Genomic DNA, 23,105 nt, shown 5'->3' with positions numbered 1-23,105 from the left:
GTCCCCCCCCCCCCCCCATTTGCCAGTACTGGAAATCTGTAATATGGAGCAATGAATCACAATACAATCATTTCTGAGCATACAGGTGAACACAGATGAGATAGATGGCTGGGAAAAGATGTCTTATGCCAAGTGCAGTATTTAATGTTTAATAATTACTCTGAAGGACTGTTAATGGTAGGAAATATTCAAAAGGGATGGAATCAGGAGTACATATCAATACTTAAGGCAGGAAACAAAATCTATCAGAAACCTGAAATGTGAAAATGTAGCTGAAGTAGATTACACTCAACCAGAATTATTTTATTTTTTTAATATTGGGTCCATACACAAGAGGTTGGTTGATCAACCTATAGTACCATATATAGGTAGTGGGTTGGGAAAGGAGAAAGTTGTTTACATTTGATTTAAAAGTGTGCATATTGTTTTCCTTGGGAAATACATTAAGAGGAAAGACTGTTCCATAGCACAGCAGTAGCAGGGATGAAGGAGGAGGAAAAGAAACTTGTTCTGTGGATTTCAAGGTGTACTGTGAAAGGATGTTGGCAGCAGCTGTATGTGTCCCAATCTGAGAGAGGGAATTATTGATGCTATTAAAGGTGAACATTTGCCATAGAAGTTTGGTCTCTATAATTTGTAGAATAGACAAATTATAGAGACCAAATGTCTATTTGAAAGTGAGGAGAGTGAGTTGGTAAGAGATGGGTCATTTATCAATCTAAATTACTCTCCTTCTCTATTGAGTCAAGTTTTGAGGGAGCTTTTAGGAGCCCCACTCCAAACGTGAGAGCAATATTCAATAGCTGGGTGGATTTGTGACTTGTATAAGGTTAACAGCTGTTTAGAGGTAAAGTAACATCTTGAGCGAAAGAGAAATTCTAGTGTTTTGGAAGCTGAGGATGCAATGGTTGTGATGTGCTTATGCCAGGAGAAGCCTGATGTCAGGGTAATTCCAAGAAGAAAAATCTCATTTTGTCTGGAAATGTGAGCGTTATCAAAAATAATATTGGGGGAAAATGATTCTTTTTTGTGAGCAATAAGACAGAACTGGGTTTTATTGGAATTGAAATTATCTGAGCCCCATTGAAGGATGGCTTGGGGATCAGAATTCAGGGCACTGGTGGTTGATGTTCTGCAGATTGAAGCTAGTTGTGTAGAGTACAGTTTGTCAAATGAAAGGGAGGAATGCAATGTGTGTGATAGAGATGAGAAATGTTCAAATATTGAGATATAAAAATTTTATGGTACTTATGCTGCAATTCACACTGTAATAAGGTCAAATTCTAGATGACTGGAACAGAAACTGTGAAAGAGAAAAACTGTAGAAGATAAATTTGGGAAAGAGGAGGTAGAAGCTGTGTTCAGGCCAAATAGGATTGTCAGGATCAGATTTTTACTTCATCATCAAATTCCTGCCATGTACCCTCAAGGGGTGTACAGGATATGACAGTACTACATGAAAAATTTACATCATTACTAACTTCCTATCTACAATTTTCCTCCAAATCAGTCTGTTACTTGTCAAGACTCCAACATTATCAGATCTTATATTTCTATCATCTAAGGCACTTTGTACTATCAATCCACCTATATCTTGGTCTTCCTCTGGGTCGTTTTTTCCTGCCAACCTGGCAGAGAACACTTGTTTTGCTAATCTTTCCTCTCCCATTCTATTTAAGTGACCATACCACCTGAGATTAGCTCTGCTAACGCATTCCTGGATGCTGACAATGTCAAGTTCTTTCCTAATATCCTCATTTTTAATATGATATTGCCATTGATGCCATCTGTTCACGCCTCTAATCTTTCTCAGGACTCTCATATCTGCGGTCTCTAGTCTTTGGTCAAGTGTTTTACTTCTGACCCAGCTCTCAGATCCATAGGTTAAAACTGGTATGAACACTGTCTTGTATACAGCTAATTTAGTGTTCCGACTAATTTCTCTCTTATTCCATATGAATTTATTCAATGGACTTCCCACCATACCAGCTTTGCTAATTCTGTTGTCTATTTCTATATTTAATTTACCATCTTCAGTAAAAATCGTGCCTAAGTAACTGAAATGTTTTACTTGTTCCACAGGTTCTCCATTCACAACACAGTTGACATTTTCAATGATTCTGCCTATTTTCATTGTCTTTGTCTTTTTATTGCTGACCTTCATACCATATCTATTACAACAGCTATTCAATTTAGTCAGAGAATCTTGCAGACTTGTAGCGGATTTATTTAGAAGTATAACATCATGCGCATAAAGCAAAGAGCTGACATTAACATCTCCAATTTTGATATCAGGTTTAATACCACTTTCCTTCATAATGTAATCCATATAGATAATGAATAACAGAGGGGATAATGTACATCCTTGTCTCACACCAGATTTAACATTAAACCATTTTCCTGTACTTCTTTCAATTCTAACTGCTGACTTACAACTCAAATAAAGACTAAGTATTGCTTGATATAATGTCCCATTGACACCATATAACTGCAGCGTATTGAATAGCTTCTCTCTTGGCACCTTGTCATATGCCTTTTCCAAATCGACAAAACTTAAATACAGATCTCTGTTATATTCCCATGCTTTCTCGACTATTTGTCGTAAAGTGAAGATCTGATCCTGACAGCCTCTATTTGGCCTGAATCCAGCTTGTTCTTCACCAAGCTTTCCTTCCACAATTCTTCTCAACCGTTTCTCAAGTATACTTGCATAGATCTTGCCAGGAACACTCAGTAGGGAAATACCTCTGTAATTCTCACATGCAGTTTTATTTCCCTTTTTATATATGGGTACTATGAGAGCTCTACTCCAATCATCGGGAATTCGTCCCTCAGTCCAGGCTTTCTGAACTATGCAGTGCCGCCACTGTAAGACTTTTATACCACCATACTTCAGCATTTTTGGTCGAATATCATCTACTACTGCTGCCTTTCCACATTTCAAGCCTTTGATGGCTTTTTCTACTTCAAGTATGGATATGTATTTCTGACTGCATGCCTGGTGAATGTTTTTTATCACTGTGCTGTCATCACTGCTTGTTTCATTTAGCAGTTTTTCAAAGTAATTACTCCATACTTCAAGGATATCTTTTTCTCCTGTTTTCATGTCACCTTTATCATCTCTAACTCCTTTTACAGCACTCTTTCCTCCATTCCTAAGCTTCTTCAACAGCCTCCAGAATATTTTGCCACCTTCTTGATATTTATTTTCTATATTCTTGCCAAAGTCCTCCCATGACTTTTGTTTACTAGTTTTACACACTGTTTAGCTTTCTTACATTTGTCTCTGTATTCTGTAAGAGTAAAAGCTGACTTATTTGCCAGGAACTTTTGATATGCTTTCTTCTTTTCCTTCACTGCCTCTTTAACTTCCTGTGTCCACCAGGGAGTTCTGATTTTTTTATCCTTGCACACAACCTCACCACATGCCTTTCTGGCAGAATCAATCAATGTTTTCTTCAGAGTTTGCCACTGAATCTCCAAGGTTTGATTACTGTTCTCAAACTCTTTCATTTTCTTTTCAATAATCTTTCTGTATTTTAGTCTACAGTTCACATCTGAGAGCTGCTCAACTTTTATTCGCTTTAAAACTTTCTTGCATGTTATTCTTTTCAATATGAAATTCAATTTTATCCTGCTCAAGACTAAATAGTGATTGCTTCCAATTTCAAATCCTCTGTACACTCTGGTGTCCTGCACCAGGGAGAAAACATCACTATCAACAATAACATAGTCAATGAGACTTTTCTTATTCCTAGTCTCTTCTCTCCATGTGAATTTGTGCACATTTTTATGTTGGAACATGGTGTTAGTAATAACCAGTCCATGTCCTGAGCAAAAATCCAACATGTATTTTCCATTATTATTAGCTTTGCTCTTTTCTCCAAATTTTCCCAAAATATTTTTGTATGTCTCACAATCATTTCCTACTCTGCTATTTAGATCCCCAACAAGGACCAACTTTTCCTTTTTCATTGTGTCAGTTGCTTTTTCTAAAGCGTCAAAAAATTCCTCCACTTCTACCTTAGTAGAAACTTCTGTGGGACCATAGGCACAAATAAGTCTCATTGTCCAGTTCCCCATTCTCATATTTGCCCACATTACTTTACTTGAGACTGACTGCATTCAAGAAGATTAGCCTCGTATTTTGTGTTGAATACTATAGCTACTCACTCCTTCTTTTCCTTGATTGTCATTGCCTGAATATAACATTTTGTATTTATTGCTCAGAAAGATCTCACCAGTTTTGGTCTTTTTTGTTTCAGTCACCCCTATTATGTCGATCTGGTACTTATCTAATTCCTCAGCTAGCTCCATTTCTTTGCCATTCAGGCTTCTTACGTTGATAGTACCGATCTTTAACTCTGGTGATGTTGAGTTGGGGTGTGTTTTCAGATTTGTTCCAGTAGCTGACTTTTCGCTGTTCGCCCTGGTTCCCTGGCGAAAACAACGGGGAACTTGTTTAACTGGGCGACGCCCCAGCTGGCATGAATTGTCATGTTGTACCATCCTTTTTTATTTTGGTTTAACCAATAAGAATACAATTTGGTCGGCTAAATCCCAAATTGCCAGCCCATCCTCGTTTGTTCAGTATCAAAGTAGATACCCAACATGGTGCACCACGAGAAGGTGAGGATTGGACATCAGGAAATCATGGTGATATATGGATCAATATTTGTGTCAATCTGGAAGATTTATATTATAAGTTGTAAATGGAATTTTATGAAGAGCAATATTTTGCTTATACTCAGCCACAGATATGAAGGTTCTGCTAAAAATAAGAGGAGCAAAAAGATGGATCAATGGCAAAATCATATTACAAATGAAGATATTAGAAAGAAATTTGGCACTGAGCCTTTAAGAATGTGAGCAGAGCTATTCTAGGATAGTATCATCACTTAAACACAATGGAGCAAAGAAAGGTTAGCAAAATGTGTTTGATGATGGGATGATAGGAAAAATATGAAATACCTACATGGATTGATGCAATTAATAGTGTTTTAGAAAGGCCAAATTATAAGATCTAACAATGTTGGGGACCAGAAAAACAAATTAATTTGGAAGAAAATTATCAATAGCAAGCTAGTAATAAGATAAGCTTAATTATGTAGGCTATCATGATATTCTCTACATCTCCTGGGGAAGTATATATCAGGAAATTATAAGGATGATGACGATGCTAAATTGTCAATGCATTTAATATCTATGTCAGCTAGAAGAAAATGGATTGAAAAAAAAAATTATGAAATAACTGTTTTAAATTTTTTTTAAAATATCAAATACAAAATATATTACTTACTAAATCAATATCCTTGAATACTAGACCATACTTATTAACAATATCTTTATATGATTCCAAAGGAACACTTTCTGTCAAACTAGATATAACCTTCTTCTGATCAGATTCTTCAGATAGCACTGGTTTAGAATGCTCTTCACTTTCATGAGAGCCAGAATCTGTAGTCATTTGACTATTAATTGATAATACAGATTCTTTTTGTAACATTTCAACTGAACGAATAATGTTATCCACAGGTACATTAATGTCTATATTATTAACATTTGAATTATGTACAATATTTTCAGAAAGATTATTATTCAGTTCTGTGTCTTGTGGCTTGGATACTGAAGAAGAAAGCTCTTTGTCTACATCACAGTGCATATTTAAAGGAGTTTCTAAACTCTTCATGGATTCTGTACATGGACTGTCTTTCTGGTTTTTATTTTTACAGTTTTTATTGTTTACCTCACTTAAATATGTTTGGCTAATTTCCTTAACTTTTGCATCTTTATTATCTAATATTTTTTGTTTCTCCCTTTCATTAGAAATAGACATTGAAATATGTTCATCTTGATGCAATGATGAGTGGGTATTTGTATTTTTGGGGGGATTATGACGATCATTTATACTTTCCAAAAAGTTTTGATGATCTTGCATTTGGTCATTGTCCACTGTTTTATCTGACACATCATTATTTTTTATTATAATGGTATCTACAAGAGATGACTTCTTACTGTAACCATCTGATAGATTCTCCAAACTGGTGTTGCCATCCATATTTTCTACTCTTTCCACTTCATGTTTTATGATTTTATTTCTTTTGATGGATTGTTCCCCTACTTCATTCTGAGGCAAAGGATTCTGATTGTTTTCAGATATTTTTTCTGGCGAACTAGCAGATACTGATAAATTCAATACTTTTATATCTTCTCTATTTCTTGAATTCTTCAAAGGTTCTAGTTCAGTTCTGTAGATAGGCTATAAAAACCAAAATATTAATAATTAATGACAATATAAGAACAACAATATATATAGCTTTTATATAAAGAAAACCACTTACCTTATTTTAAGAAATGGCAGCAAGTTATCTAATAAACACTCCCCTCTCTATTCTCCTTTTGTGTGAGCTACCTTCTTGTTCTATGCTGTTCCTTTCTTAGAAAAGGAAATTATCTCAATTGCAAAATCTAGTAATCATTATGATTTAGGGCCTAAAAGAGAAGATATTCTTTAGAGAGCCAAGGTAAAATTCCCATCATAGTGCCAAACTAGGACTAAATCTTGGAAGTTGAAAATGATGGTGGAACTGATGTTCATGTCACCACAGCACAGTGTATACCAAACACTGGTGAAGTGGCGGTCTGCAGCAAATCAAATGTGTAGACATTTATGTTGGAAGATCTGTTAATAGTTTTGGCCTTATCAACCCAGCAAAGAGGCATTAAAACATCAGACTATCTAGGATTAAATTAATGGATGGAGGAGTGCTGCCAAGATATAACATAGCCTTACCCCTTCAGGAAAGGGCAAATTTATTACTAGGCCCTAAACAGGTAGCTGATTAGTTTTATTATCTACAATGTCACCACCCTTACTGGGGACTTGGAACAGATCTGTTAAGTTAGGACAATAAAGTAAAGTTTCACATGTTTCTTTATAAAAACATTTGGGTAAATGACTTTTATGAAGGACCCTTGTCTTATTCCCATAAACCATGTTTAGTGTTGATAGCATGCTCCAGAATCCAAGACTGTTCAGACTAATGGTATTTAATATAAGACTTATGTTCTTCTTATTGCTTCTACTTGCTCTTGTGGGTTATCTTATTTTGGACAAATCAAAAGATCTACTTTTATTTGTCTAGAAGAACATAAGTCTTATATTAAATACCATGAGCCTGAACAGTCTGAACTTGCGTAGCATGCTATTGACACTAAACATAGAGATTATTGGAACAAGACAAGAGGCCTTCATAAAAGTTGTTTCATCATAGTATGCCTTTATAAAGAAACATGTAAAACTTTACTTCATTGTCCTAACTTAAACAGATCCAATGGTCTACATCTATACCCATTGATATCCATTAAAAAGACATATATATTTATGTCTTTTTTTAAGAAGTTAAGAAATTATTGACCTTATTTAGTTATCTTACATTATCTACTCAGGTAGTGCTTTTTGGAATTGTCTGTTATCGTTTAATTGTTGTTCTGTGATCCTGTACTGATGATGCCTATGATACTTAGGTGAAAATTCTACAGTAATAAAGTTTTTACATGAGTTTTCCTCCATTTTTAGAATTCTTTTGATTATGCCCACTCATGGTATTTCATTGAAACAGATCTCTAGTTTACAGCAACAAATCTACTTCTAAACAATGTGCTAGATATGATAAAGTGTTAGGAAAGAAGGATAAATGCATCATAAAGAATTATATTTCTAAAATGTAAAATAAAAGAAATTTATAGGTCCTAAAGCCTATCAGATTTACTTAAAGGAAAGTAAATGATGCATTTACTTAAATTGTCAACTCTATGAAGCCAAAAAAAATTTAGTCTTCTTAAATAGAGAAATTGATTCTATCAAGATTGCTACAGAATCTGTATTAGTGGCTGAAATTTTTAACACTATTCTATGCATTTCATCAATTTATTACCAACGTGTTTTTAATGCTTTTCATGATAATTTAAAGTATAAGTTTGATTCACTTGTAAGCCAAGCCATTCTAGAACTGGTACTCATAATGTCTGTGACATGAATAGACCCATCATCAATATTTCTGGCTGTCCTCTAACATGAGATAAACTTGTGTTTTACCAAAAAGATCATGATTTCACTGTTTCTCCCAATAAGGAATCCCTTATGGACTTTTTACACAGCACAGATAGAGGTCTTTAATCCTTATCTCTAAAAACAGCTAACAGAATTTATTTCGAATGTGCAAAAATTCTTCTTAGTGTCAAGCCTCTGTGTCCTAATCTTTCTTTCTCTGAATTTAAAGTGCAGAAATCATTGAAGAATAACAACAATTTAATTATTAACAAGGCTGACAAAAGAAAGGCTGTTGTTGTTCAAGATAGAAAAGTGTATGAGAGAAAAATGTCTCTATTACTTTGAGACGATTCAACTTATAGGACCCTCACTTCTGATCCCACCTGTAGTCAGCTAAACAGACTTAATTCTCTTATCAATAATGTTCCTAATTGGGATGAAGATCAAAAGAAAAAAAGTTTAAAACTTTCTCTGGTCATCAACATGGATTGTATGGTCTTCCAAAAGTTTATAAACCAGGTTTCCCTCATTAAGACTCTAATCAAAGACTCTATACGATGTCCCACATATAAGATTTCTAAATTCTTATCCAATTTACTTGATACTTCAACTAGAAGAACTGCTATGTATATAAAAAACACTTTGAATTTTAAAAATAAAATTTCTGATATTCATCTGGCACTTCCAATATTATGATTAGTTTAGATGTTATATCCTTGTTTACTAATATTCCTTTATCTGACACACCACTGAATTACTTTCAAGAAGAATTTCATTATGTCAGTGGAAGATATAATGAAATGAAAAAATTAAATTATGGAATAACAACTTATGTAGTTGTTAATTAATATTTTTTCAAACTTCAAAATTTTGTTGAAAAAATAATTTATTAACAGAAGAATTTTCAGCTATATTTTGCAACCTTTCTCAACACACATAAGGAAAAGAGATAAAGCTAATAAGAATAACAAATAAAAATTAAAGCACATGTTACAAAGCATTATATTAATTGCAGGAGAATAAAACTCCATCTATAAACAATTAGAATTCATAGACACACAAAATAATAATACATACATACATACATCTTCAGGCCCCATCTTTCCTAATTGGGTTGTGGGGGCAGCAGCTGCAAGAGGAACTTCCAATGGTCACGATCCTCCGCCACCAAGCTGAGGTGTTCTGGTGGGACTCCCAAACGTGTCCACCCAAGGTTTTGGATATAATCTATCCAGCAAATCCTTGGCCTTCCACATGGCCTCCCACTTGGCAAAAAGGTCCTGCTGGGGGAGCTTTTCTTGTGGCATTCTGACCAGGTGCCCATACCAATGTAACTGTGATCTCTCAACACGGAGAAGCAATGGTTGAGTATTGAGGGTTTCCCGAATTGCAGAGCTTCTGACTCTGTCGAGTCTTGTCAGCCCCGCAACCCTTCGAAGGAACCCCATTTCAGCCGCTTGGATTCGTGTCCACATTCTTTCAGTCCTTACCCAACTCTCATGACCATAGGTGAGGATGGGGACATAGACTGTATTGAAAACAGCAAGCTTTGCCTTCTGGCTTAACTCCCGCTTCAATACTACTGAATGGCCAAGCTCCTGCAATATTGCGCTTGCTGAGCCAATCCGAGTATCTAGCTCTACATCCACTTTTCATCACTCGTGAATATGGACCCAAGGTATTTAAACTTCTCCACCTGCCTCAGTGGGACTCCACTCACATGTAGAGTGCACTGGGATGGTTGTCTTGAGATCACAAATGTTTCAGCTTTGGCACACTGATCTTCATTCCAGCTTCTGCACCAACAGCTACAAACCTATCCAGGGTCCGCTGGAGGTCATCTATGAAAGAGCTAAGCAGAACAAGGTCATCTGCAAAAAGCAGACATCCAATGCTACATCTTCCAATTCTGACAAAATCACTGCCTCGGCTGTGCCTATCAATCCAGTTCATAAATATTATGAAAAGGAGGGGTGACAGAACACACCCTTGGCAGAGGCCAACAGAAACTGTGAAAGGTTCAGACTTTGTGCTGTTTACCCTGACACAAAACTCTGGGCATTCATACAACTATTAACTGGCATTGATGGCAGCTAATAGTTGGCCATCCACTCCATACTCCTGTACTACTTGCCAAAGTTTATCCTGAGGAACCCGGTCATATGCCTTCTCTAAGTCCACAAAACATGCGTAGACATTCTTGGCATATTCCCAAGATTTCTCGAAGACTTGCCTTAAAGTGAAGATTTGGTCAGTTGTGCTTCTACCAGGATGAAAGTCACATTGTTGTTCCTGTAACTTTGATTCAACTATGCTCCTGCACCTTCTTTCCAAGCACCTAGCATATACTTTCCCAGGCAGGCTGAGCAGAGAGATGCCATGATAGTTGCTGCAATCTCTTTGGTCTCCCTTCTTGAAGACTGGTATTATTATGCCTGTCTGCCATTGCTTTGGTGCTCGCCCAGATATCCAAGCAGTCTGACACACTCGAGTCATCCGAAGAACGGCATCTCGATTTAAGGCTTTTAGCATTTCGGCCAAATTTCATCATTACAAGCAGCCTTGCATCGTGATTTTAGGGATTTTATTGCTAAATGGATCTCTTCTGATGTGAGACTAGTCACTGCCCAGATCTGCACCTCTTGAATGTCCACAACTGCTGGGCCACCTGGGTTAAGAAGGCTCTCAAAGTATTCCTTCTATCTGTGGAGGATATCCTTCTTGGTTGTTAAAAGTGCACATCAGAGGCCTTAACTGCCCTTGCTATGCACAATTTCCTCCCTCGAATGCGGCAGATGGTCTGCCAGAATACTTTGTTTGCACTTGCATAGGATGAGTCTAATCTTTCTCCAAAGGATTCCCAAGCTTTCTGCTTTGCTGTCTTTATTGCCTCAGCAGCAGCTTTTCGTGCCTCAGTGTACCGGAAACGCATCTCAGGTGACCTGACCCTAAGCAATGTTAAGTAAGCCTCCTTTTTTGCCCGGACAGCTTTTTGGACCTCTTTCCACCGAGGTGTCCTTTTCTCAATGCCCGTCGCCATGCCGAGCCGCTTTCTGCCAGAGCATGAGAGTGCAGAGGCAGTGACAGCAGTTCTGAACAGCTCCCACTCCTCCTCAACATCTGCAATATGCTTGGGAATCTCGCTGAACCTGGAGGAAATGTCATCTGCAAAATTCTTCCTCACAGCCTCATTTTCCAGTGCCTCACATTTCACGCGGTATAGCTGCTTAGGCCTACCAGTGTTGACAGTAGCATCTGGTTTCTGAAGCCGTAGAGTGCAGACAACAAGGTGGTGGTCTAGCACTGAGGAAGAGAGGTCTGCTGAGACTATAAAGAAGTCAATCAAAGACCTTTGTCCAACTGTATCCCTGTACCAGGTATATTTATGGACTTCTCGGTGCTGGAAGATGATATTCATTATGGACAAGCTGTTAGTACAGCAGAAGTCCAATAATTTCAACCCATTTGCGTTAAGGTTAGGATCTCCATTCCTCCCAACCATACCCCTCGATGTCTGGTCATCTGTTTCAACATGTGCATTGAAGTCTCGCATTAGCAGGACTGATTCTATGTCTGCCACCGTGTCAAAAGCAGCATCCACTTCCTCTAGAAAAGCAGAGTATTCTGACTCCAGATTAGGTGCAGAGGCTTGCACTACAACCAAGTCGTGGTTTTTTCATCTGGAGCCTTAACACACACCTGTTCCCCCCAATGGGATCCACTCAGCAACACAGTCTGACAGCTGGGGGCTTGTGAATATCCCCCACACCCGCCTGAGCAGACATTGTCGGGCTCACATCAGAGTAGTAGAGCTTCCATCCCTCATCCAGATCAACAGTTCCAGAGATTCTCCTCTTGGTCGAAGAAAGCTCGACTAAATCTAGTTGGTAGTGCTTGGCTTCCTCGACCAGTTTCTTCTCCTTCCCTGTCAGAGAGAAGATGATCCAGTTGCCTAAAGCCATAGTCTGGTGCCATTGACATTGCCATTCCTGTCCTTTTGCAGACCCATTTCTTTGCGCTGCTCCTAAACACCTCCCCAAACAGGTAGCGGGGCCCGTTGATGGAGTTTCCTCTAGCAGAGTGCTGAGGAGTGGTGTCTAAGGGAGACAAAAAATAAATCATTTAGCATAAAAGTGAGAGCTGTTGTTAAGGATAACCTCCCAAAATTGGGATAGCCTTACCCATACCATCCCAAACATTAGAACAGTATTCTAAGGTCGGATTTCAGATTTCTACTGTGTTAGTACTTAGATGGTGAATGAAGATGATGAAGCTACTGATGCAATGTTTTAGAGCAACTAGATCTCAGTGTCAGTTCAAGAACAGAAATCTGATCCTATCTGGTAATTTAGTTATTATCAAAGAGTAAGAGAAGGTGCTCCTCCCTTTATCCATGTTTGTTTGGATAACAGTGAATGAATACGATTAGATTCATTCACTGTTATTCACAAATATCCCAGTTTCAGAAGTCATCGACATCTTAGAAAAATTGTTCCCACCCAACATCACCAAGTTGTTCAAGCAATGCTTAACATCAAATTATTTTACATGGCAAAAAAACCTACTACAAACAACTCACTGGATTAGCCATGGGTAGCCCTCTCTCTCTTTCTTGTGCCAACCTATTCTTAGAAAATCTAGAAACTCAAATTTTATCCCAAATTACCCCAAAACCAACCACATGGTTTAGGTATGTTGATGACATCATCATTTGGAATCACAAAAAAGAAGAATTAATAGATTATCTAAACAAAATTAATTGCTTCCACAACACCATCAAGTTCACATTGGAACTAGATAATAAACTTCCATTCTTAGGCGTCCTTATTAAGAAACAAACTGACAATAGCATCAACCTATCAGTATATAGAAAACCTATTAACACTGGACGCTACCTCCATTTCAACTTGTCTCGCCACATATCCCAAAAACTCAGCATTATCCATATGCTCAAAAAAAAGAGCTATACAGTGTGCCACAGACCTTGGCGACCTACAAGAATTAATGAAAATATCCAAAGATCTATCCCTAAATGGCTACCCCACAAGAATCATCAACAAGATTCTCTTTAGTGACATACCACAAAGACAATGAGATGAAACCCAATACATCAGCTCTATAACAATTCCATTTGTTAGTGCCATATCCAGAAAATTAGCTCTTCTTCTAAAACCATATAATATCAGAGTAACCTTTAAACCTATTGAGACCATTCAAAAGTTCATAAGATCACCAAAAGATAGCCATCCTTTCTACAAATGTTCTTGCGATATTAATTACATTGGATAGACATCTAGAAGTTTTGATACAAGAAAGAAAGAACACATAGGCTATGTAAGGAATAACAGACAGGATATATCAGGCCTTTCTTCACACTTTGCCTCTACCAACCATAATACTGAATGGGATATGAGTCATATGCCCTACATAGAAGACAACTACCATTCCAGAACATTTAAAGAAGCTGCTACAGTCGCCCGTTCAACAGGTAACTTAAATAAGAATCAAGGCCTAATCTTACCAGATATATGGAAAACTCTAATCAGATCATTTAACCAAAAAGAAATGAACTTTCATGAAAATTACATTAAATATCTCAACAAATAAAATGTTGCACTTGCGACACGCGTATTATATCATTGTATCACGCACAGTGATAACTTTATATAATTTTTAGAATTGTCGGTTAGTTTCCTAGTTTTTGTTACTTTCTATTGCTTACCAGCATATTCCTTTGAAAATGCTGACAGATATCAATCAGTGAAACTTTGGATATTAAACTAATATTTACTTGACTAACATACAGAATTAAGTCTTTAATTTATTAATGTTCTCTTTTTCTTCTTATCATAAATTTTAGGCCAAGTGGCCTGTTCCAGTCTCATGCCATCACTTTCTTTGTCTTCCAATTCTGCTTTTTTCTATATATTTTATACCCATATAGTAGTTTTAACAGTCTGCTTTTCATTCAATTCTAGAAAATTTTCATTCTATTTAGAAAAATATATAAGTTGCTATTCATAAGAATAGCAAAATGAAAGTAATGAAAAGTTTAGTAAGGATACAGAAGAAAAGTATCAAGAAGACAAAAACATGTTCTGGTAGCTAATGAAAAGCATAGAAATGGAAGAAAGGGTACTATAAAAGGAATCAAAGATGAGAAAAGGTATCAAACACTGAAGATAAAGATATTTTGGATGTCTAGAATCTTTCAAAATGGAATGACTTAAATGAGATAAGCAGTGAAAGAACAGTAGTAGAAACTACATGGAAAAATATAGAATAGCAGTTGTAGTAGATATTAGATTAAAAAAAAGTAGGCAAAAAAAATTATGTAGTGTAGCCTTCTGAGTTATACAGCTGCTGGTTTTACAGTGGTTATACTTCATAATTCAGAAGACCCTCTAAGGTCAAATTCTGGATTGCTTGAGTAGTTCATAGCACCTGTCTATAAATGACATTAAACATGATGTCATGTTTAATATCATGCAAATGATATTATACTCTTAAATAAATCCAGTACAGGTGTTCAGGATTCTTTACTTAAATTGAAATTAACAAACTAAATAAACAAATTTGGCATGAAAATCAGCAATGAAAAGACAACACAAAAAAACAGGCAGGAAAAGCGAAAACACCAAATGCATTCTCAATGGTGAAACATTATATAGAACAAGTAAAATATTTTAGCTATTTAGAATTTTAGTAGTGAAGATGACAATGAAAATTTGAAATAAATAACAGAATAAGCAAAAGAGGTGGCAGATTGCCAGTTGAATAAATTTATAAGGAAGAAATTAGCTAAACAAAAAAACACTAAACTAGCAGTATACAAGACAGTATTCAAATTTTAACTCAGAAAATAACATAACATTAAGTTATGGATTTGAGAACTACATTAGAAATAAAACGGTTGATCAATCAAGAGAAAGCAGATGTGAACGTGCTGAAACAAATTAGTGGGTGAACAGATGACATTCATGGCAGGTTCTATTATTATTAACATCATTAGCATTCCAGAATGTGGGAGCAGAGGTGATCTAAGACAATATGGTTGCTTAAGCTGGGATATGATTGGTAAACAAAATAGGTATTTAATGCCAGAATTGGCCTTAAATCTAGGTCTTCAACTGCATATCTCTAGGTGGATTGATTTATTGAAGACATATATAAGATCTGAATAATACTGTAGTCCTTACAAATAAGTTTAATTTGGAGGAAAACTATTGATAAGAAACTAGTAATAATGTGAACTTAATCCTGTACACTCACATGCACACATTCTGAGTACAGTATATATTGAGTACGATACACACATGTACACCAGGAATTTTATGAACTTGGATTTTCTCCAGATTAGTGTGTTATAGGCTTATTAACCTATACCATATCAGTATTATTACCATTGATGGGCTAAAGATTAGATAATCCAAAAATTTTGCTCTCGAGATCATACTTGGAAGTTTTACAAGCTGCTTCAGGTCTCTCCAATGTGCAGGCGAAGTTTCACCAGAGAGCTTACGGGAATACGCTCACTGCCATACTACGGGTTTTCTCAGCCAAACGATAGGAAGAATGATGCTAGTAATTTTTTTTAGCCTAGCTGTTATAAAAAGGGACTACTCCATTGTTGAAATAGCTTCGCTTTTTTTTTTTTATCCAACTTTAGACCCCTAGGTAATCTTGCCTTTTTTCTTTTTTTGGCAATAGGAGGTGAATATACGGATGCTTACTAGTGATCGTGCTTCATATTGTTTGGCTGGGGCAACTCATAGTATTGTGGCGAGCGTATTCCTGTAAGCTCTCTGGTCAAACTTTGTTGAAACTTTTATAGTGTAACTATATTCGGCACAAAACTTTTATAGTTTCTGTATTTGGCTTTGAAGTGATGTTGGATTTAATATCCACTTAATTTATATAATTTTGCATTGCCAAAGTGAAGCCTTTTGGCTCTTTATTTTAGTAAATTCTTCAGTGAATAGGTTACGCACTAACTGAGAGTTCACTTACAGAAAATACATCTCTCCCACACTTCGAGTTCCTTAGTACTGAGAATTTTTGCTCTCTTAGGTTTTTGCCTAGTCTCTGACGAAACTACCAAGTTTGAAACAGCTGTCAGGCTAGTGAAACCTTATCAAACAAACAATAGGAGGCAAATATATGGACACTCACTAGCAATCATGCTTCCTATCGTTTGGCTGGGCAACCTGTAGTATGGCAGCGAGCGTATTCCTGTAAGCTCCCTGGTCAAACTTTGCCGAAACTTTTATAGTTTCTGTATTTGGCTTTGAAATAATGTTGGATTTAACATTCACTTAATTTATATAATTTTGCATTGCTGAAGTGAAGCCTTTTGACTCTTTATTTTACTAAATATCTGAATATATTTCTGTGCTCAGTTGTCAGCATCTAGTGCTCATTGCCCTTTAGTTGTACATTGCCTTGGTCTGATGCCAAGTCTTATGCCTATTTTTTTTTTACCATCATTACCTTTAAAAATTTCCACATAGGTATGTAAACATTAATATTTTTTAATTTTAAAACCGCATTTAATTTTATCTTTTTTAGCCTAGTTGTTATAAAAAAAGGACTACTCCAACTTTAGACCCTAGGTAATCTTGCCTTATTTATTTATTTTTTGGCAATTAAACAAAATAAATTAGTCCCCATTAATCTTAAAAAACCAAAACTTCCATGTGGCAAGCTCAGAGTCAGCAGCACACTGTCATGTTGCTGGCCTTGTATATACTTCACGAGTTTCTTTTTTCTTCAACAATTTTTAGTAATCAAAATTTTAATTCTTGTTCTTTCAAAATCTAAAGCCCATATCAGTAATCATCTTTGTTTACTACTTCATTGATGTTTTGAACTACTGAGTATACATATTTAAGTTCACCTAATTGAGCTTCATTCTCAACACCTTTCCCTTATCGTATGCTTTGGCTCAATTAAGTTTGGCTCTGAATATCTTAACATCCCTACCTTCTATAAATACATAACCATATTTTTTTAATTCTTTTTGTTCTAAGCATTATTTCTCTTCACAACTGCTATCACTTTATAAATCTCAAATCCACCCAGCTTAAAATACTGTTCTTATATCTGGGATGGTTAACCAAAAATCTCCTTCAAAATGCTTGACTATATCCCATCCAGAAGAGGCCCCTTTACTTAGGTGATTCCCCCCCCCCTTCTCTTGCTAATTCTCACGGATGCTGTTTCTGCATTACGGCTTTTCTATAGACATGTCTAGATGCTGCTCTACTGAAGTGGCCACCACCATTCCACAACTTTTCTTTAATTATGTATGCACACAGGCAGCTGTAGGTCAACAGCATAGTGAACCACCTTCTCATCGACTATGTTTATTCAAAGTATATTTCTTTCAGTCCTCCCAACCTCCCCATTTCCTTAATCCACTCCTTTCCCAAGCTCTTCACACAAAGATTCTTCTCTCTAATCATTTGCTCACACAGATCTCAAATGAAGCTTGCAGATCTGATGAGAGAGAGAGAGAGAGAGATGCTGAATCTGGGTGAGCACTGAATGTAGAAGGCATATCACGTTTCAAAGCTTGTAGAGAATTTAATGAGTTTTGTCTTTATGTGATATAGTACAAGCACTATGGAAAGAGGCTTTGGCAGCCTGTCTCATGTTGCATAAGTTTTCCCAATACGGATGAGAAATACTCAAGTGGGATAACCTGACAGGGATTTTATTTTTACTACACACAGCAAAGACTATGACAGACAATGTATGGAATGTTTCAGTTGTGTTTATAATTGCTTAATGGTGGATAGGATCTAACAGCTGAAGCATACTTTTTTCAGGAAGTATAGGCTTGGGATCCATAACTGAGTCTTGATTAGAAAAGCAATTGGTAGAGATGGAACAAAGAACATCGGTCTCCACTCAGAAGGTAGAAGACAGAGTACAAAGGTATGTCTGCTACTCTAGCACCTATCTTGCAGATGATGTATGTGTTACAATAATGTCAGTTTTTTTTTTTTTTTAAATGAATATAAGTCCCAAGAACTCTGTTACAGCTAGGATTACAGTTGGTCTTGGCTCTGGGTCAGGATAAAGACTACATATGTGGCAAAAGTAGTCTTGTGTCAAGAAAACCTGCTCAGAGGGTCCAATCCCAGATGACTGGAATAGAGCTCATAGCACCTATCTATAAAAAGGGAAATAAAACAATGTAAGAATTACATTCAGTTAGATGAAAGTGCAGCAAAGCAGTTTTTAGTGCCTATGAGAGCTTGCAAGTTTTCATGCTGTTCAAACTGAACTTTTTCTACTTTGATTTTGAGGACCAGGAACTTGGGGGGGGGGGGGGAGGAGAGTGATAACATGATAGTGTTGATGTTTTGGCAAAATTGTCCCTAAGAGTATCTACAACTTTAAGATCAGCAAATTAGAATATCCCCATTGTGTTCTCAGATCAAAAGGGGTGGGGGGGGATATAACTGCCCTTTGTTTTCTGGATTTTATCCCTGGCTTTATTGATGTTGGTTAATCTTGTTATAGAAGATGTTTATTGGATTCAGGAGTCCTTCTGGTTCACATAACAAACATACTGCAATTTGGAATGAGCACATTATATTTATTATGCAAGAATTAGACTTGTCATTATGGAGTACTTGCAAAAGATACTTTAAGCTTTGTTCTGAGCAGTCCTAACTGCTGGGCTTTCAGCATTCTATCATGGTTTAGGGAAGGGTTAGGATGTTTTAGATATTGTAGTTATTGCTGCTTCTTATGAACTCTATGACACGGTTCACTCTTTCATTGATAAGGAATAAGCTGACTGTCACAGAATAAAATTATGTTCAAGAAGAAAAGGTGAACCAATCAGAATCTATTTTCCATCGTGATATCTGTTATGGGTATATTGGTTGGCCAAGTAGAAGAGTTGATGTCAATGGAAAGTGATCATTCCCATAATGTTATCAATTTTTCACTTAACACATTCAGTGTTTCTGATGCTTTAAAGTGTCAAACTGGTATTTGCATATGTGTCATGGCTGCTTCAATGCATTAAACCAGTATTTGTGTATGTATGTGCCACTGCCACTTCTAAGCACTATAAGGCTTATGTATTTCTATGCTGCATAACTCAGTCTGGCCTGGGTGGTCGAATCGTGTGGATGAATAGGCACCACGACAAGATCATTCTGAATGGTCTGAGGATATTCTATCATAAATGAGTGACAGTGAACATGTTAAACAGTGGGAGGAGGAACAGGAATACATTGTTAAGTCAATGGCAGGGAATGCTTAGGTAGGCCTATGGAAGGTAGTGTTGCTTCCTGTGTTTAGCAGGGAGAGATTCTTATTGCCAAGCATATGCTTGACAACCCTCACCATGATGTGTACAAGCACTACCCCAAAGAAGTTGTGGCTATTTAAATCCCTCATAAAGAGCCTAGATGTGGCAACTGCAATAAGAGATCATCTTTGGAAATATGTGTACTAGGTGGTAAACAGATGTAGCATACTGTAATAAGAGATCCTACTGAGAGTAGATACAACTGCCTCTGTGTTAGCATTGACAGGGAGATGGTGGAATAGAACATGGTTGCCCACAACACCTCTATGGACAGATCCATCCCTTATGCTCCTTACAGATGATTACTTATAACATTCTGTAATATTAATTATAAGATTTTCACCAGACTTCAAGTATGTTTCCTGTAGTCAAAAGCACACTGGCGTTGCTAGAGGGCCTAGATGATGTCAATATTTGGCATAATCCAGAACAATTCCATTATAAGAATAATTTCATTACTTATTTCATCTGGTGAATTCATCTTGCTTATGGTTGTCCAGTGTTTTTTTAATATATTTTTTCTTTATGGGAATTTGTGGATGGCCAGTGTCCATGTCTTCATCCTCATGAAAAAATATTCAAGACATTGTTGATTCTGCTCTATCCAGGAAACTGATTTTAATGTCTTATTTTCCTCTTGTTTGGGAGGGAGGGGAGAAGCATCCATTCCCATCCATGAATGGATCTTTATTCTTTGAGGTGAATGGTCCATTCTTTTTAACTAGCAAGTCTTGCTGGTAGTGAATCATTTTTTTATGTATTTTTTTTTAAGAATTGAGGCCATTTTTTTCCTGATTTATTCTATTGAGATTTCAAGGATGATATAGTTGTGAAAAGGTGGTGGTGTCGACAGTCATGCGTGTTAATGTCAACCCCCTCCCCCCAGTTCTTCTTCTTTTTTTTTTTTTAAACCTTCTCTTTGATAAGAGGATTTCTCACTAGATATTGTTGAAGTGATGGCATACGTCCTCTATGATTCATGATATGTTGTGTTATAGTAGGTCTTAATTTTTGAATCTCCTTTTCTTCTTTCTACCTTTGGAATGCTTGGGAGTAGGCTGAATGTTCTGCTAGTATGTACATATTTGAGTGTTTTTCCACTTACTATCCTTATGCTCATGCTCTTTACTGGCACACTAGGCAAAGATGGAGCCATGACAGGCAGTATAAGCATTACTGTATTTCTGACATTAAAAGCAATGCAAAAGGCTCAGAATATAGAGCCTGATAAGGCAATTAAGATTTCAGCTTAATGTTGGGAACTTGTTAAATATAAAGGTGCTATTCTAGTTAGTATTAGGATACTATTCCCATATATAAGAATACTTTTTGTGGAGTTACTGTGATTGGTACTCCCTGATCAATGTTGCACAAAGGAATTGCTTCAATTGTTTCCAAGGATGTACCAGAATGTCTCCTGAATGAAGTTTTTCACAGATTTTGGGAATCCTGCAAACTCTTCCAAATCCTTCTGCATAAAGAAGGGTGACATTCTGATCTGACAGCACCTGTTCAATGCATAATCAGAAAATAGAGTATGTTATTTGTAGGTGTCTCTGACTTTTTGCTTTTTTTTTTTCTGTCACCTGATGTACTGGTTGGACCTTGCCGAGGTCCACTGATAAACTTGAGGATGAAAGACTCGTCCTCAAAACAATGGAGAATTTGGTCTCAAAGCTCCTAATCATCATGAAGTCAAACATGGATGCTTACTATCCAGCAAGCAATCCTGTACTTGAAAGCAGAATGCAAAGGCACCCTGAACACTATATACTAGCACCACAGCAAGCATTAGGTCTTGTTCATCATGGACCATGGTAAGAAGAAGACATAATAAAACACTTTGATCCATGTAGGCAAGCCCAAAAGTCAATTGATCTCCTAGCTGGGTCATCCCACCCAGCTTGCTGAAGCAAGGAACCAAAATAATATAAGACCATTAGGATTCCTATTACAGGCTGTCCACAGGTCACACCACACCACATAGTCAACACTTTGAGAAAGCACTGGATCCTAGCAATAATGATTAGAAAAATAGCACAGTAAAAAAGACTCAGAGAAGTGGGGCAAAGAATAAGAGAAGACAAGAATGGCCATAAATGAAAAATTACAAGGTCCAGTACCATCATCAATGGGATGTGTGTGTGGGGGGGGGGGGGGGAAGATAAATTCCAGCAGGTAGTGGTGCTCCACACATTGCTTATCTTGAATGAGACATGTGTCACTTATTTTGTCTCCACCCCTCTAAATTAGCATCATCAGTCAAAAACTGAATATAACCCTGCAGTCTTTTCCCCAGTATCATTAATAATTATTATCAAATTCCTAATAAGTACCATCATCATAGGATGCTATGATGATATTAGCGGGAAAAGTTTACATTAGTACTAATTTTGTGTCAATGATGTTCTTCCAAATAGGTCTGTTATCTTTCAGGAATCCATGGTTGAAAAATCTTTTATTTTGGTCTTCTAAGGCATTCAATCCACCTAAATCTGTGATACTGTGGGCTTTTGCCTGCCATATATGTTTTGTTAACCTTTTCTCTTCCCAGTAGCTATACCCTGTGAGATTAGCTCTGCTCACACTTTTCTGAAAGATAACAATGTCAAGTTCTTCCCAATACCTTAATTTTGATATGATTCTGCCACTGTTGCCATTCATTTATTCCTTCCTTTAGTTTTTCTCAGGACTCTCATATCTCTGGTTTCTAGTCTTTGATGAAATGTTTTTTTTTTTAACCCAACTCTCAGATCCAAAAGTTAAAATCAGTTTGAACGTTGTCTTGTATATAGTTAGTTTAATGTTTTGATTAATTTCTCTCTTATTCTATATAAGTTTATTCATTTGGCTTCCTACCATGCCAGCTTTTGCTAATGTTGTTGCTTATTTCCATATTTAATTTGCAATCTTCATTACAAATTGTGCCTAAATAGCTGAAATGTTTATATACTCTATAAGTTTCCCTCTATAGTTTCTCTAAAAGTTTCATAAGTTTCTGTCTACTTTCATAATCTTTGTTTCTTTATTGCTAGTTTTCATGTTGATGTCATTGCTGGTTTATGGTAATAATTCAATTTAGTTAAAGAAGAAGCCTGCAGACTTACACTGGATTTACAGTAATAATCTATATTTTCTGACAATGATCCTTGAATTAACTTATTCTTCATTATCAACTGATTTCTGATGCAGTGCCATGTAACTGTATCTTCACTTATCTGACAATTCAGCTATTAGAGCATCAAACTGTTTATCATTATCTGTATAAAATAAAAAGCTACAATCAATAGCTATAATTCTGATCTCATGTTTAAAACCACTTTTGTTCATAATGTGATCCATACAGATGATGAATGATAGTGGAGAATTGTACCTTTGTCCTATATTTGAGTTCACATCAAACCTGTTCCTGCTTCCTTCAATTATCTGGTACAGTGGTTCTTAACCGGTCCCAGAACACTTGTGTTCCGCGAACTGGTTACAAGTGTTCTGCCAGTGAAAGATGTCACATGACACGGTTCTGAATGTAACTAGAAAAACTATTTCCAATTACAATTAGAAAAACTATCCAATAATGCAATGGCTCATTAGTGAATTAATTTTGATACTGCAGAGAACTTACCGAACGTACAACAGGACAAGATATTTTTGACTCTATTACGTCATATTTAGAAAATTTTAAAATTTCATTGGAGCTGTGTGTAGGAATTTGTATGGATG

At 36.5% G+C, this 23,105-nt stretch overlaps 1 protein-coding gene across 2 annotated transcripts in view; it reads right to left on the bottom strand.

Moving 5' to 3' along the window:
• Nucleotides 1-23,105, bottom strand: part of LOC150097552 (uncharacterized) — a 468,344-nt gene that overhangs the window by 29,001 nt on the left and 416,238 nt on the right. For both annotated transcript variants that reach the window (XM_090407136.1, XM_090407137.1), the window contains exon 24: nt 5,300-6,259. In XM_090407136.1, coding sequence (XP_090263262.1) covers nt 5,300-6,259 — 960 coding nt within the window. The remainder of the gene's footprint in view (nt 1-5,299; nt 6,260-23,105) is intronic.

Source organism: Typopeltis vanoorti, chromosome 17, assembly GCF_054136105.1.
Source record: "Typopeltis vanoorti isolate ZY-2024b chromosome 17, IOZ_Tvanoo_1.0, whole genome shotgun sequence".
NCBI classification, from domain to species: Eukaryota; Metazoa; Arthropoda; class Arachnida; order Uropygi; family Thelyphonidae; genus Typopeltis; species Typopeltis vanoorti.
This window is presented reverse-complemented; position numbering and strand designations above follow the sequence as displayed.